The 17,265-nt window shown below is 38.2% G+C and overlaps 1 protein-coding gene across 2 annotated transcripts in view; it reads right to left on the bottom strand.

Moving 5' to 3' along the window:
- Positions 1–17,265, bottom strand: part of MTAP (methylthioadenosine phosphorylase) — a 151,821-nt gene that overhangs the window by 81,416 nt on the left and 53,140 nt on the right. Inside the window, exons 7-8 of one of the 2 annotated variants that reach the window (XM_003260362.3) lie at positions 10,055–10,177; positions 3,790–7,777 (exon numbers count right to left, since the gene is read on the bottom strand). The exons of the other annotated variant lie outside the window; for it this stretch is intronic. Of the exons in view, the coding sequence (XP_003260410.1) occupies positions 7,739–7,777; positions 10,055–10,177 (162 nt within the window). The 3' untranslated portion in view covers positions 3,790–7,738. Of the gene's footprint in view, positions 1–3,789; positions 7,778–10,054; positions 10,178–17,265 lie in introns of those variants that run through there. 2 annotated transcript variants of the gene reach the window in all.

Genomic DNA, 17,265 nt, shown 5'->3' with positions numbered 1-17,265 from the left:
GTTATTACAGTATCCAGGTGAGATGAGAGTGGCTCAGACTAGGTTGGAAGCAGTAGCTGTAGTGAGCAATAGTCAGTATCTTGACATATTTGGATGGTAAATAAATTTTTCCTGGTTTTAATGTGGGTTTTGAAGAGAAGAGTCAAGGACTTCAAGTTTTTAGTCTGAGGAACTAGAAGGATGGAACTGCTAGACTGGGATGGGAAAGCAGGTGTAGGGGAAGTTGAGGAGTGACCAGCAAGGAACAAGTGAAGATGGAGAAGTCCAAGGATTGAGCCCTAGGGCAGGCAACATTAAAAGATCAGGGAGAAGGCAAGAAATCAGCAAAGGAGACTAAGAAGCAGCAACCTTCAATGAAGGAAGAAAATCAAGAGTGTGGTGTCCTTGGAAGCCAAGTAAAGAAAACTTCTCAAAGAGGAGGAAGTGGTCAAGTGTATCAAATGCGGCTGATAGGAAACTAAGGGTTAAGTGTGAAAATTGACATGCAGTAAATCGGTGACCCTGAGAATCTTGGTGGTGCTGAAGATGGTGCACTGGCAAAATCTGAAATGAAGAGGACTAAGGAAAGACTGGAGAAGAGGAATTGGAAGCAGAAGAATCAATAACTGTTCAAGGGATTTTATGCCAATGAAAAGCTTAAAAATGAGACAGCACATAGAATTGGGGTCAAGAATTTTAATGGGAGAAATAAAATATATTTGTGTGCTGAAAAAGTGATTCAGTAATAAGAAAAATGATTATGAAAAGGGTAGTTACTAGACTGATGTCCTTACTAGGTGAGAGGTATGGGGTCTGGTGCATAAGAGAATGATCAGGGAGAAACATCTATGACAGTAGTTCTCAAAGTGGGACCAGCATCATCTGGGAACTTGTTGGAAATGCAAATTATCAGGCTATGCTCCAGATATCCTGAATCGGAAACTCTGGGGTGGTGCCATGCAACCTGTTTTAATAAGCCCTCCAGGTGATGATGATGCATGCTCCCGTTTGAGAAGCACTGTCACAGATGGTAACAGGAGGGAAAACAGTTTGGGAGAGAGCAACAGAGGGGGGTCTTGGAAGTGTTCTGCTGATGCTTCAGTTCTGTCTGTGAAGAGGGAACTAAAGTCACCTGCTGAAAGTGAACATGGGTAGGTGTTTGGGAGAGCTGATGAAGGGTTTTAAGTAGGAAAGAAATGTAATCAGATTATTATTTACACAAATATTTGTTGAGTTTGTGCTAAAAACAAGGAAAAGAGGCTCCTAAACTGATGAGTTAAAAAAACAACTCCTGCCTTTACAAAAGCTTACAGAACAGTGAGGGAGGCACATGTCTGTAAGAGAATGACAGCCCCTAAACAAAGTTCTCATTCAAGGCTTTCTCCTAAATAGTTAGATATACTTAACCCATTTAAGTATTACATATGTGGCACGGTTTTTTCAGTCCCTTCACCCTTCTCTTGGTGCTTTTTAGATAGTCATCCTCCTAAAAGCACTGTGCCCAGAACTGGATACAGTGCCCCAAGCATAACCTATCAGAAGTTAATGCCAAGAATCATACATTTTATCTCGTTATATAAACTGCTATGAAGCTAGGTCTCCTCTAGTATCCACTCCTTAAAATATATAAATTAAAGGAACAGTTGCCTGTGGTGAAGTTCAACCACTATAGAAAGGTATGAAGTAGACAGTTTAAGTCTCTTGATTCATCCCTCAGAAGCTATCAATAAGTTTCTTTCCAGAAACTTTCTGGAAATATAAAGTATAAACATCCTATCTATACATCACCACAAACTTATACTTATTTTACTCTATGTATTTTTGATTTCCTCTTTTGTCATGAACATTTTTCCATACTAGTACATACACAGATATCTATTCTTTTTGACAACTGCACATTACTTATTTGAATTGATGTGCCTTAGTTTATTTAAAACATCCTATGACACTGAGAATTTTAGCCATTCCCAAGCTTTTGACTATAACGATTCCAAGATGCACTTAGAGCTGCAAAATATTTTTAGGTATCAAATGTAACCTGCTGTTCCAGCTTTCTTCAATCTTTTTCGTTAAGAAGTTCTGTATATAAACAACTCAGGCTGTCGTAGTCTTTTTTTTTTTTTTAAGTTTATTTTTATGTTAAAAATATATGTTTGTAAATGTGTCAAAATTAACCAAGGCCTGACACCTGACAAGACTTACAAGAAAGGAAAATCACAGACCGATCTGTCTCATGAGCATAGATGTAAAAATCAAACAAAATATCTGCAAACTGAATCCAGCATTATATAAAGGGGATAACATATCATGACTAAGTAGCATTTATATCAGGAATGCAAGATCAGTTTAACATTAAAGAATATACATTAACAAAATAAAAGAGAAAAATCAAGATTATCTCAACAGATGCAGGAAAAAGTACTTGGCAAAATTCAACATGCATTCATGACACTCTTGGCAAAATAGGAATAAAAGCGATCTTCAATCTGATAAAAACATGAAACGGAAAAAACCTATAGCTAACATATTTTAATAGTGAAAAACTAGATGCTATCCTCTGCTGTTGAAAATAAGACAAGAATAACAACTCACACCACTTCTATTCAATATTAGGTTGAAGGTCCTAGCCAATACAACAAAGCAAGAAGAAACAAAAGGTAAAGGTTGGAAAGAAGAAGTAAACTTGTTATTCATATATGACATGACTGTGTACACAAGGTATCCCTAAGGCACTTGCAATAAAATAAAAATAAGAACTACTACTGAACTAAGTGAAATTAATAAGATTACAGAATATAAAGTCAACATACAAAAATAAAACATATTTCTGTATACCAGCAATAAACTTAAAAATGAAATTAAAGTACTATTTACAGTAACATTTCCACAAAATATTTAGGAATACATTTAACAAAAGATATACAAGACTTCCTCATTAAAACTACAAAATATTGCTGAGATAAATTTTAAAAGACCCAAATAAATGCAGAAACATACCATGTTCATGGATTGAAAGGTTCAATATTGTCAATTCTTCCCAAATCGACCTAAAAATTCAGTGCAATCCCAATAGCAATTCCAGCAGATTTTTTCTTAAAGAAAAATGGACAAGCTTAATATAAACTTTATAAAGAAAGGACCTATAGCCAAAACAAATCTTGGAAAAGACTGCAAAGCTTAATAATACTTAATTTCAAGACACCATAAAGCCAAAACAATCAAGACAGTAGGGTATTGGCATAAGAAGAGACACATAGATAAATGACATACATAGATCATCCAGATCCACAGATAAACGGTAAATTGATTTTGACAAGGGCAAACAGGTAATTCAATGAGTAGGCAAAGATTTCTTGGAACACACAAAAAGCACCAACCATAAAAAAAATTGATAAACTAGGCTTCGTCAAAATGAAAAACTTGTTCTTCGAAAGATATCATTAAGAAAATGAAAAGGCAAGCTAAAGACTAAGAATAGTCACAATACATATATCTGAAAAAGAGTGTATCCAGAATATATAAACAATTCTTACTATTCAATAATAAAACAAAACAATTTTTTCATAAACAAAAATATTTGTACAGATAGTTCGCAAAATATGTGAATGGCCAATAAGCACATGAAAAGTTCAACATCTTTAATCAGAAAAATGCAAATCAAAACCACAATGAGATATCAAAATATACCCAATAGAATGCCTAAAATTAAAAACGCTGACAATACCAAGCTTTGTCAAGAATTCTTATAAATTACTGGTGGGAGTATAGGCATTTGCAAAAGTGAAAATATGTTCACAAAAAGACTTGTAATTTCATGCTTATAGCAGCTTTATTCATAAAATTCTTCAAATGCAAAAAATTCAAACATTCATCAACAGGTGAATAGATAATCAAATTGTAACATAGGCATATGACAGAATACTACTAGGCAATAAAAAGGGCACAAGCTACAGATGCATGCAACAACATGAGTGAATCTCCAAAACAAAGAAATAATGCATGCTGAGATTGTCTTTCTGAAGAAATTCCCCTCATTCTTCAGGATCCCGAGGTTCTCAAAGGCATACTGGCAACAGGCCCTGAAATGGCTTTCTCTGGACTACTCTACTAGTCTTGGTAGATTTCCTCGATCTTAGGCATTCCTTCTTTTCTTCCATGGTCTTCATTTACTGCTGTCCTTCTTGCCTATCTTGAATTATTCTATACTATTATGAGGAGAACACAGGTTCTTCCATCTTGGAACTTCAGTTCTTTGCCTTGCTAGGCCAATACATATACATTGAGCCAGATTCTGTGCACACTGGTAGTTCCAAGGTGCAACAATCTTCAAAACATTTGAGGAGTGTATTAGTCCGTTCTCATGCTGCTGTAAAGGAATGCCCAAGACTGGGTAACTTATAAAGGAAAGAGGTTTAATTAACTCACAGTTCCACATAGTTGGGAAGGCCTCAGGAAACTTACCATCATGGCAGAAGGGGAAACAAACACGTCATTCTTCACATGATGGCAGGAAGAAGTGCTGAGCAAAAGGGGGAAAAGCCCCTTATAAAACCAACAGGCCTTGTGAGAACTCATTATCATGAGAACTGCAGCATGGGGGTAACCACCCCCATGATTCAATTACCTCCCACTGGGTCCCTCCCACAACATGTGGGGATTATGGGAACTACAATTCAAGATGAGATTTGGGTGGGGACACTGCCAAACCATATCAAGGAGGGACTCTGCAAATGTGGCAAGAACTCCTCATTTCATGACTTCCTAAACCAGCAGATACTCCTTGAAACCTTATTAAATTGTTTCACAGGGTAAGTGCTGGCTAAATGCTTGCTGAGAAAATTAAAAACATGTTCAGGCCACTGTCACAAGAATGAGTAATTATTTGGAAAACAGGTGTTGGTGTGGCCACAACCATGCCCCTGAGGTAGCAGCCAGAGAAGAGGCTCCAGGAGCATCCTGTGGATGCCAGAGCAGGCTCACGTGGCACCTGCAGGGCGGCTGGCTCAGGGCAGGTTGGAGGTCACCTTAGTCACTCCCTCTTCAGGGAAGTTCACCGTCCTCCGTTCCTGAGGGTGCCACTGTCCTGGAGATTCCTTCCTTGAAACAAGCCATGGTAGCTACCTCCAGCCCTGCACAGCGACTCGTGCTTGCGAAGGGGGCAGTGAACAGGGGCCAGGTCACAAGGACCATGACCCTCGGGAACCACAGGGCCAGGATGTCATTCTCAAAACCATGAAAATCGATGCCAAACACAACAGCAGATTATAATGCCAACAAAGACTTCTACGTACATGTAAATCTATTAATCACTAAGGGCTAAGTCACTAAACTACAGCTTTCCCATGATGCTCATCATCCATCCTTTGGGGAAACCAAAATGCTCACAACTGACCGTGGTGTTCACTTAATATACTAGCTTAAATTAAAAAAAAAAAAAATTAGTACATCATCACAAGTGAGAAGTGTTCCAGGAAGTGCTCTTCAACAATATCGTCAAGCATAAGGTATGAGGAAAATTATATTGGCTTTGCATAAGGAGTGAATGATTGGGAACAAAGAAAAGAGTATACTGCATTCATTTGGTTAGTCTGAAAACGATGTTGCTAGAGAAGGCTATTTAATCAAGAAAAGTACCTCTGCAAGTTGGAGAGAACCGTACTTTCCGAATATAGCAAGAAAAATGCCCATATTTTTGCCCTGACATTCTTAGACACCTACTAAGAATGAGGAAAAGTAAGGTACCATCTATGTATCATATTGTAGTGAAAACAATCACAGGTTACAGAGCTAGAGAAGCCTGGGTTCAGGTTCATTAAGTTCTCTACGGATTGCTAATGGATAACCAGAGTTGAAATTTAATACTACATCAGGGAATCCAAGGGTCATAATCATACTTGACCCAAATGGCTCACACTAATGAGTCATATTAATACTGGAGGGTAACTGTTTTGTTTACAATTAGCAGCTTATTATCTTGAAGTCAATCTCAGAGACACAAACAAACACATTGACTTTACAAACTCTTTAAATAAAAGGTTCTGTATCTTGATCCTAAAGTATCCTGTAATAGCCTACAGTGAAAAGAAAATAATTCTTAGGAAAAAGATCTCCCCATGATAAAAAACTGAAGAAAACAAAAAGCATTTCTCTCTCTCTTTTTTTTTTTTTGAGACGGAGTCTTGCTCTGTTGCCCAGGCTGGAGTGCAGTGGCGCAAGCTCAGCTCACTGCAAGTTCTGCTCACTGCAAGCTCCGCCTCCCAGGTTCACACCATTCTCCTGCCTCAGCCTCCCAAGTAGCTGGGACTACAGGTGCCCACTACCACGCCCGGCTAATTTTTTATATTTTTAGTAGAGACTGGGTTTCAACGCATTAGCCAGGATGGTCTTGATCTCCTGACCTTGTGATCTGCCCGTCTCGGCCAGGGGTGAGCCACCGTGCCCGGCCAACAAAAAGCATTTCTATACAATTAACAATTAAAAAAAGAGTTAAAAAAGCAAGCTTCCACTTTATTAAAAAGCAAAAATCACCAACTCGTATAAAATAATTTAACTCATAAAAAGGAGAATCAAACATTACTTTTTAAAATATCAGACACCATAAAATGTGCATTTAGTCTTTTAAATAGTTTAACTTTCAGTTAAACTATTAAACACCTAGCTTTTCTCAGAAAGCTGTTGCAAACCCAAGTGCTGTTCTGACTCTAGAGAAATCAATGATCCTCTTCTTTAGCAGAATAAAGATTTAACTCCCTTAAATGACATTCACCTTAATATTACCAACTTAAATTCTGCTTCATTACCAGAAACAGTGTTTTAAAGAACTGGATCTTTCTAAATCCATTTTTATTTTTACAACAACTTTACAACTTTACTATGATTATATTCATTGTAGAAAAATGTGAAGACACAGAAAGATTCAAAGAAAATAAAAATTATCCCAGTATCCCTCCCCCAAATACAATAACAAGGTTATATATATTTCTTTCTACTTTTTTTGTATATTTACGTAGCATTTTAAAGCAAAACTAGTACTATAAAATGCTACCATATCCTTTTTTCATTTCATATATAGAGCAATCATGTCTTTTTAGGACATTAAAATATGCAAAAAGGATTTTCAGTTGGCTCATTCACAATCTAATTATAACTAAGACATAATTTACCTCCAATTGCTGGGTATTCAGATTGTTTTAATTATTTATAATTATAACTATCATTATTAAACACCCTTCTTTATATATAATTCTTTGTACGTATCTCTGATATGGTTTTAAAGAGAAATTCCCAGATGCAGAGTTCCCAGCACAAAGTACGTCATATTTTTAAGTCTTTTGATGCATTTTACCAAATTGCCCTCCAGAAATACTGTACCAATTTACAGTCGCATCAATAAATAACCAAAGAGTCCCATTTCTTCCTCACATTCTTTGGCAGTATAGGAAAGTAGAGATTACCCTCCACCCTTTATTGTTGCAAATTTAATAGGGGGAGAAGAGAACGGTTTTTTTTTCCCCCTTAAAATGTAATATTTTTACCCATATGTTTACCGGTCATTTGCTTTTCTTCTGTATTTTGAAGTTGTCCAAATCATTCAGGAGTCTCTAATACACACAATGGCTTGTCTTTCTTACAACATACTCTTTGACAGGCAAGGGCATGAAAGCTGCATGTCTTTCCCATATTTTTTTCAAGTTAAGCAGGAATTCCCAAAATGACTGGAATTAGAATGTCTTCTTTTCTCCTGGGCAGTCATGCTACTTTAATGTCTTGGTAATAAAACAGAAAACTGGGCCATATTCTGAAAGGAAGAAAGGAGGCAGTGATAGTCACATGTTGGCGTAATTACTGAGATGTTTGTTAAAAAAACCAGATTTTGATTTTCTAGATCAAAGTGAGGATGCAGGAAACATACACTTTAGATAAATTCTGCAGATAATTTTCAAGTTCACTAACCAGATGTGGAGCTTTAGGTACTCTAAACTCTTGGTTCCTCACCTCCCTTTCCTGTAAAGTGAGGTTAATAAGGCTTATCTCAGAGCATTGTTCTGATAATCACTTATTGCCATAACAGCCCCCAGCCTGGATTATTGTTTATGCAACCTCTATCCCTTATCCTTATCCCACTGTAAGAAATCATTGAAATTTTTATGTGTCTATATCTCCAAACACCATAGGATCATCATCAGAACTCTTTATCTTTGCAAACCAGACCTTGACATATAGTAGGTGCTAAGTGTTTCTGAAATGACTTAGTGAGTGAATGAATGATATACATTTCAGTGCTTAGAGGACTAAAAATACTACCCCAGAAAAAGGGATTATTAGTATGGTGTTCCTTAATGCTATAGAATGAAGGCCAAGATTTATTTATTTATATACATATAAAATCCTCCTTTGAAAATCTGATGAAAGCTACGTAAACTAAGCCTCTTTAAAAATGCATACAAATAAAATCACATAATTTTACAATTTCAGAAGCTCCAGGAAAGGAGAACACTGATTTCTACTCTTCAAGCATTTTTACTTAAAAATAAAGCTAAAACAATAAATGTATTACTTGAGAAATTAACTTCAAGCTTTTGAAAGACTATGGTCAAAGTGGAGTTAGTTGGGAGACTTAAAAAAAATAAACTTGGCTGGGCGCAGTGGCTCACGCCTGTAATCCCAGCACTTTGGGAGGCCGAGGCGGGTGGATCACGAGGTCAGGAGTTTGAGACTAGCCTGACCAATATGATGAAACCTCGTCTCTACTAAAAATATAAAAATTAGCTGGGCATGGTGGTGCACGCCTGTAATCCCAGCTACTCAGGAGGCTGAGGCAGGAGAATCGCTTGAACCCGGGAGGCAGAGGTTGCAGTGAGCTGAGATCGTGCCACTACACTCCAGCCTGGGTGACAGAATGAGACTCCGTCTCCAACAAACAAATAAACAAACTTCTATGACATTTTGCTAATAATAGTACAAGTATAAGTCACATTTCTGGCAAACCAACGTGTGTTTTTTTATGCAAGCTCCAGTTGTGCCATTTGACTGCACTCAAATGTATTTTTTCCCTTTTAATTCTAATAAGGGTATCCTGCATCTCTATTATGATAAAACACTTCATGGGGGAAAGGAGTATCATTTATTCATTAAATAACATTTAGCTCCTAGGTATACAGTGTTGAAACCAATAGATTTGTTTCTTAGTAGGGAAGATAAACTACTAATTCCAACATTATTGACTGTCAGTCCTAACTGCTGAGAGACACCTTAGTTACAGTGGTGTGCTGGATCCTGTTCGTACCAGCTTGCAAGAGCTGACTGTGTGTATCACTTCTCAACACATCAGTGGCTTCACATTAGTAGTGTGAAACTGGCCGTACTGGAGCACTTGTACCACGTAAATCAGCAAACATTACAAATCAAGGCTCTGCCATGCCCAGTGATTGGCAGTCACTTACCACCATACAACGTCCTCATTATACTAAAACTGTGGCTCTCTCATTACAGAGCTCCTAGGTGGTAATTCAGGTAGGGAGGGCTTAGATCAATCTTTCAAATCCTCTCTCCACCACCACCAGAAGACCCAAAAGTACAGGTGTATTCTAGGAGACTTCAAGGTATGGTCCTCTTTGGATAGTAGGGGAATGCAATATCTGATCAGTTTGAGGCAAGTCTTTCCCTATGTGGTTCAGAGGAGTCACAAAGTGCCCAAAGAAAAATCATGCAACTCTGTGTTATCAGTTAGTTTAAACAGCTTTGTCAACAATGTAAGTGATATGCAGAGAAAGCACTATCAACCTTCTGAAGTAAGACTTAGGGATACTACAGAGCAGGACAATGTGAAGAACTTGGTACATGAGATAATAAAACTCTTTCAAACTTAGCTTTCAATGGTCTTGCATTACTAGCCAGAAAATATGACTACTCAATTTCACAAGTGGTTGGGATGGTAGTAGTAGATGTCACAAAAACTTGTTGAAAACATCTAGGCTGGCATAAAATACATGAGGACCAAAGGTGAAATGCACGTAAGAAAAGAAGACAACAGAGAGTCTACAGACATGCCTGATTGTACTTGGCTGACACTTACCTTCAGGTTATGGAGGGTTTCTGACCATTCTGTGGACCCTATCTGAGGTATGGTAGTGAGCAGTAAGCTTTTGGCTTTATTAGCATTTTCTTTCAGGGTCTTTAAGACCCGGTCCACCGAAACCTAGAGAAACAATAGCACTGGAGGTTACTCGAACTTAAAATTCCACTGCTTGTCATAAAACATTTTTCTGAGTTCCAGCCTTACTATAGTCTAAATGTTTGTGTCCCCTCAAATTTATCTGCTGAAACCTAATCCTCAATGTAGGGTATTTGGAGTTGGGCATTTGGGAGGCAATTAGGTCATGAAGGCAGAGTCCTCGTGGATAGGATTAGTGACCTTACAAAAGAGGACCCAGTGCCATTCTTCGAGGGCCCCTTCTACCGTGTGAGGTTCCAGTGAGAAGATGGCTGTCTACGAGAAAGTAGGCTCTCACTAGACACCAAATGTGCCAGTCCCTTGATCTTGGACTTCTCAACTTACAGAAACGTGAAAAATAAACTTCCGTTATTCAGAAGCCACCCACGCTATGGTATTTTGTTACAACAGTCCAGACAGACTAAGAAAAACCTGACTTGTGAAGTCTGTTTATTCTATGTTTGAACCCCTGAGTTCAAGCTCTGCATTTATCAAGATGGTCTTAGTCCTAGCAGGGAGGTCCTAGAGAAACTCAGTGACATATCTGAAAAGCACTGATGAATTTTGATATGGTTTGGATTTGTGTCCTCACCAAATCTCATGTCGAATTGTTGGAGGTGGGGCCTGGTGGGAGGCGGTTGGATCATGGGGTTGGATTTCTCATGAAAGGTTTAGCAGCTCCTGGATTCATTAATTTTTTGAAGGGTTTTTTCTGTCTCTATTTCCTTCAGTTCTGCTCTGATTTTAGTTATTTCTAGCCTTCTGCTAGCTTTGAATGTGTTTGCTCTTGCTTTTCTAGTTCTTTTAATTGTGATGTTAGGGTGTCAATTTTGGATCCTTCCGGCTTTCTCTTGTGGGCATTTTGTGCTATAAATTTCCCTCTACACACTGCTTTGAATGCGTCCCAGAGATTCTGGTATGTTGTGTCTTTGTTCTCGTTGGTTTCAAAGAACATCTTTATTTCTGCCTTCATTTCATTATGTACCCAATAGTCATTCAGGAGCAGGTTGTTCAGTTTCCATGTAGTTGAGCTGTTTTGAGTGAGTTTCTTAATCCTGAGTTCTAGTTTGATTGCACTGTGGTCTGAGAGACAGTTTGTTATAATTTCTGTTCTTTTACATTTGCTGAGGAGAGCTTTACCTCCAACTATGTGGTCAATTTTGGAATAGGAGTGGTGTGGTGCTGAAAAAAATGTATATTCTGTTGATTTGGGGTGGAGAGTTCTGTAGATGTCTATTAGGTCCACTTCGTGCAGAGCTGAGTTCAATTCCTGGATATCCTTGTTAACTTTCTGTCTCGTTGATCTGTCTAACGTTGACAGTGGGGTGTTAAAATCTCCCATTATTTTTGTGTGGGAGTTTAAGTCCCTTTGTAGGTCACTCAGGACTTGCTTTATGAATCTGGGTGCTCCTGTGTTGAGTGCATATATATTTAGGATAGTTAGCTCTTCTTGTTGAATTGATCCCTTTACCATTATGTAATGGCCTTGTCTCTTTTGATCTTTGTTGGTTTAAAGTCTGTTTTATCAGAGACTAGGATTGCAACCCCTGCCTTTTTTTGTTTTCCATTTGCTTGACAGATCTTCCTCCATCCCTTTATTTTGAGTCTATGTGTGTCTCTGCACGTGAGATGGGTTTCCTGAATACAGCACACTGATGGGTCCTGACTCCTTATCCAATTTGCCAGTCTGTGTCTTTTAATTGGAGCATTTAGCCCATTTACATTTAAAGTTAATATTGTTATGTGTGAATTTGATCCTGTCATTATGATGTTAGTTGCCTATTTTGCTCGTTAGTTGATGCAGTTTCTTCCCAGCCTCAATGGTCTTTACAATTTGGCATGTTTTTGCAGGGGCTGATACCGGTTGTTCCTTATCTCAATAGATGCAGAAAAGGCCTTTGACAAAACTCAACAACCCTTCATGCTAAAAACTCTCAATAAATTAGGTATCAATGGGACGTATCTCAAAATAATAAAAGCTATCTATGACAAGCCCACGGCCAATATCATACTGAATGGGAAAAAAACTGGAAGCATTCCCTTTGAAAACTGGCACAAGACAGGGATGCCCTCTCTCACCACTCCTATTCAACATAGTGCTGGAAGTTCTGGCCAGGGCAATCAGGCAGGAGAGAAGGAAATAAAGGGTATTCAATTAGGAAAAGAGGAAGTCAAATTGTCCCTGTTTGCAGATGACATGATTGTATATCTAGAAAACCCCATCGTCTCAGCCCAAAATCTCCTTAAGCTGATAGGCAACTTCAGCAAAGTCTCAGGATACAAAATCAATGTACAAAAATCACAAGCATTCTTGTACACCAATCACAGACAAACAGAGAGCCAAATCATGAGTGAACTCCCATTCACAATTGCTTCAAAGAGAATAAAATACCTAGGAATCCAACTTACAAGGGATGTGAAGGACCTCTTCAAGGAGAACTACAAACCACTGTTCAATGAAATAAAAGAGGATACAAACAAATGGAAGAACGTTCCATGCTCATGGGTTGGAAGAATCAATATCGTGAAAATGGCCATACTGCCCAAGGTAATTTATAGATTCAATGCCATCCCCATCAAGCTACCAATGACTTTCTTCACAGAATTGGAAAAAACTACTTTAAAGTTCATATGGAACCAAAAAAGAGCCCGCATCGCCAAGTCAATCCTAAGCCAAAAGAACAAGGCTGGAGGCATCACGCTACCTGACTTCAAACTATACTACAAGGCTAGAGGAGCCAAAACAGCATGGTACTGGTACCACAACAGAGACATAGATCAATGGAACAGAACAGAGCCCTCAGAAATGATGCCACATATCTACAACTATCTGATCTTTGACAAACCTGACAAAAACAAGAAATGGGGAAAAGATTCCCTATTTAATAAATGGTGCTGGGAAAACTGGCTAGCCATATGTAGAAAGCTGAAACTGGATCCCTTCCTTACACCTTATACAAAAATTAATTCAAGATGGATTAAAGACTTAAATGTTAGACCTAAAACCATTAAAATCCTACAAGAAAACCTAGGCCATACCATTCAGGACATAGGCGTGGGCAAGGACTTCATGTCTAAAACACCAAAAGCAATGGCAACAAAAGCCAAAATTGACAAATGGGATCTAATCAAACTAAAGAGCTTCTGCACAGCAAAAGAAACTACCATCAGAGTGAACAGGCAACCTACAGAATGGGAGAAAAGTTTTGCAACCTACTCATCTGACAAAGGGCTAATATCCAGAATCTACAAAGAACTCAAACAAATTTACAAGAAAAAAACAAACAACCCTATTCAAAAGTGGGCAAAGGACATGAACAGACACTTCTCAAAAGAAGACATTTATGCAGCCAAAAAACATATGAAAAAATGCTCATCATCACTGGCCATCAGAGAAATGCAAATCAAAACCACAGTGAGATACCATCTCACACCAGTTAGAATGGCCATCATTAAAAAGTCAGGAAACAACAGGTGCTAGAGAGGATGTGGAGAAATAGGAACACTTTTACACTGTTGGTGGGACTGTAAACTAGTTCAACCATTGTGGAAGTCAGTGTGGCGATTCCTCAGGGATCTCGAACTAGAAATACCATTTGACCCAGCCATCCCATTACTGGGTATATACCCAAAGGACTATAAATCATGCTGCTATAAAGACACATGCACATGTATGTTTATTGCGGCACTATTCACAATAGCAAAGAGTTGGAACCAACCCAAATGTCCAACAAGGATAGACTGGATTAAGAAAATATGGCACATATACACCATGGAATACTATGCAGCCATAAAAAATGATGAGTTCATGTCCTTTGTAGGGACATGGATGAAGCTGGAAACCATCATTCTCAGTAAACTATCTGAAGGACAAAAAACCAAACACCGCATGTTCTCACTCTTAGGTGGGAACTGAACAATGAGAACTCATGGACACAGGAAGGGGAACATCACACTCCGGGGACTGTTGTGGGGTGGGGGGAGAGGGGAGGGACAGCATTAGGAGATATACCTAATGCTAAATGACGAGTTAATGGGTGCAGCAAAACAACATGGCACATGGATACATATGTAACAAACCTGCACATTGTGCACATGTACCCTAAAACCTAAAGTATAATTAAAAAAAAACAAAAAAGAAAGGTTTAGCAGCATCCTCAGGTGCTGTTTTACTGATATGAGTTCTTGTGAGATCTGATTGTTTACAAGTGTACAGCACCTCTCCTCTCACTCTCTCTTTCTCCTGCTCCCACCATGTGAGATGCCCCCCTCCTTTTGCCTTCCATGATTGGAAGTTTCCTGAGGCCTCCCCAGAAGCTAAGCAGATGCCAGCATCACACGTCCCGTACAGCCTGTAGAACCATAAGCCAATTAAACCTCTTTTCTTTATAAATTACCCAGTTTTAGGTATTTCTCCATTGCAATGTGATAACAGACTAATACAGATTTCAATATGGTACCTGAGAAAGTATCTCAGATGTACAATCGGTTAATATGGTCTAGAAAGATGTGACTGTTCTCTTCATGTCCACAGCCGAATGGATTACAATGTTAAAACTGTTGCTACACTGGAAAACCAAACAGAAGTACGTTTCTCCTTAGAAAATTATTCCAGCTAATAAAGAAAAATATTATGGAATTAAAATACCACCATTTTTATGGCTCCCAGTGAATTAATGGATTGGCTGCTAACATCACAAACCGAACCAAACAGAATCCCAAATAAACCACTCATTATGTGCTTCCTGATGAAAAAATAAAATGCTACCTTAAGATACCTGAATCTGATTAAATCTCTAAATCTAGCTACCAATTTATAGATAATACAGAGGACAGAGAAGCCTATTAAACTACTCCGAGGAGATGATTTCAGCAATTCAGACTGTGGAAAACTCAACAGGACAAATGATCTGGTTCCTTCATAAAAAGCTTGCAACCAAAAAAATAATCTAAGGCATTTAACCAGAAATTTAAATTTTGGCTGGGTATATTAAAGAATTATTATTGGAGAATGAAAACGGTAATGTGCTCATGTTAGATACCTCCTGAAGTGTTTATGGATAAAATTATTGAAGGGAGTAATAATCATATTGGTTGTAAGTTAATATAATGGTTGAAGCTAGATGCTGAATTCACGGAAGCTCGTGCTATTGGCTACTTCTGTATATGACTAAAATAGCTTCATAAGAAAAAGTTGAAGAAAGTGAATATAAAATTACCATCAGAGATAGAGTACTTCACGTGCCTTCCTATGCTTCGAAGAAATCCAGCATTCAGGGACACGAGGATTACACCTTTCTATTTCCTTAAGTATAGTCCAGATCCCACCCAAAAACACCAAGATGTGTATAGGAAAAAATGATGAATACTGTAGCAGAGGGGAGTTTGCACTACTATGGGAACACAAAGTAGTGGCAGGCTGGGTATCTGCCAGGCACATGTACATGATATGTTTTAAGCTGAGTCTTTGAATGCAGAGACATGAAGCATCCAAGAAGTTTGCCTTGTATTTACTCATTTCCTTATATATTTTTCCTGTGACTGGTTATTTCTGTATAGATGCTGACCTCCCTTCTCTTTGTTCCAGCTGTTGGGCTTCACCCAAAACGTCCTTCCTACTGAACTTCCCAAAATAAACCCTCTGTTCAAGGTGCAGTTTAAATGCTTTCCCTGATACTACCCACCTCTCAGGCCCCCAACTCCATCAGAGCCACCATCTGATGACCACCCTCTTACGAGCCAGCACTATACTAGCTGTTTTACATATCTCATTTGGTTTAATTATTCCAGTAATCCTTCAAGGTCTAACTGACTAAACAATGACTAAACAACCTCCACTCCTCACCCATAGCCCTGGCTTCATTCTACAGAAGAATAAACAAGTGAAACAACTCGCCCAATGTGACCAGCAAATGGAGCAACTAGAATCTGAAGATGGGTTTAGAGAACTCCAAATCCTTCTTGCCACGCCAGGCTGCAACATACAATTGGCTGAAATAATGCCATCTTTATGTGGGCCTTCCTTTTAGCATTTAACACTGTCTTCAAGCCTTTCCACTTACAGAGCTTAATTTCCCTGCTTTTCAATAAAGTAGTTCCAGCTGACTATTTCCCCAACCTCATTTGGCTACTAAAGGAAATCACTGCTGGTTCTACAAAGGAGGAGACATATGTTATTAGACTGAGCAGAAAGCCACAGGCAAGAAGCAAACTGCTCTCAGGGTGTGGCAGGGGCTGGAGCTTCTTGACATTACGAGGCTGAGTTGTTCCTTAGGTTACCAAAGCTGCCAAATAAGATATTATGTTGTGACTTAATGTAATAATTTGCAAATCTCTTACATAAAAGGCATCCTAGTACTAAGCAAACAGTTTATTACACTGAGGAGTCATCATAAGGAATTCATGAAAAACAACCTGTGTTCATCTAGGACCCAAAACACTGTACACATTAGATAGTAAAACAAACTCTCTAAAACAGTGGTACAATATTAAGCCTCTTGGGAAATGTCACCTACCCTAAATGTGCTCAGAAAAGTCACTCCTAAATTTTTTCCTTACTTCAAAAGTGACTGCAGTTTTGTCGTCCCTTTCTTTATCTTAAAATGAGATAAATGACAGGACAAATGATCTAGTTTATTCAAGTAACACAAGGAATAAAAAGAGAAAGAGGTGAAAATTAGATTAAAAGAGACAAGAGGTATATCATTAAAATACAACATATGGATTGTAAGGGATTCTGATTTGATCAAATTGTTAAAAATTATGAGACTGAAGGAAAAAGAAAGAGTCTGAATATTTGATTATATTAAGAAATTAATATCATTATTTTTGTACAATGATGGCATGGTTATAACTTAATTTTAAAAATACCTTTTAGGAAAATATTTACTTCACAGTGAGGGCAGGGGACAGAGAAATAGGTAGGGACATACCTATGACACAAGATTGGCCATGACTAATTGTGGAACCAAAGTGATGGGTACCTGGAATTCATTATATTCCACCCTGTACTTTCACAGATGTTTAAAGTTTTGTTTTGTTTTGGAAGCTGACCTCATTGTTCCAGTGTCCTC

Source organism: Nomascus leucogenys, chromosome 1a (assembly GCF_006542625.1).
Source record: "Nomascus leucogenys isolate Asia chromosome 1a, Asia_NLE_v1, whole genome shotgun sequence".
Taxonomy (NCBI): Eukaryota; Metazoa; Chordata; class Mammalia; order Primates; family Hylobatidae; genus Nomascus; species Nomascus leucogenys.
Note: the sequence above shows the minus strand (reverse complement) of the source record. Positions and strands in the feature narration are given on the sequence as shown.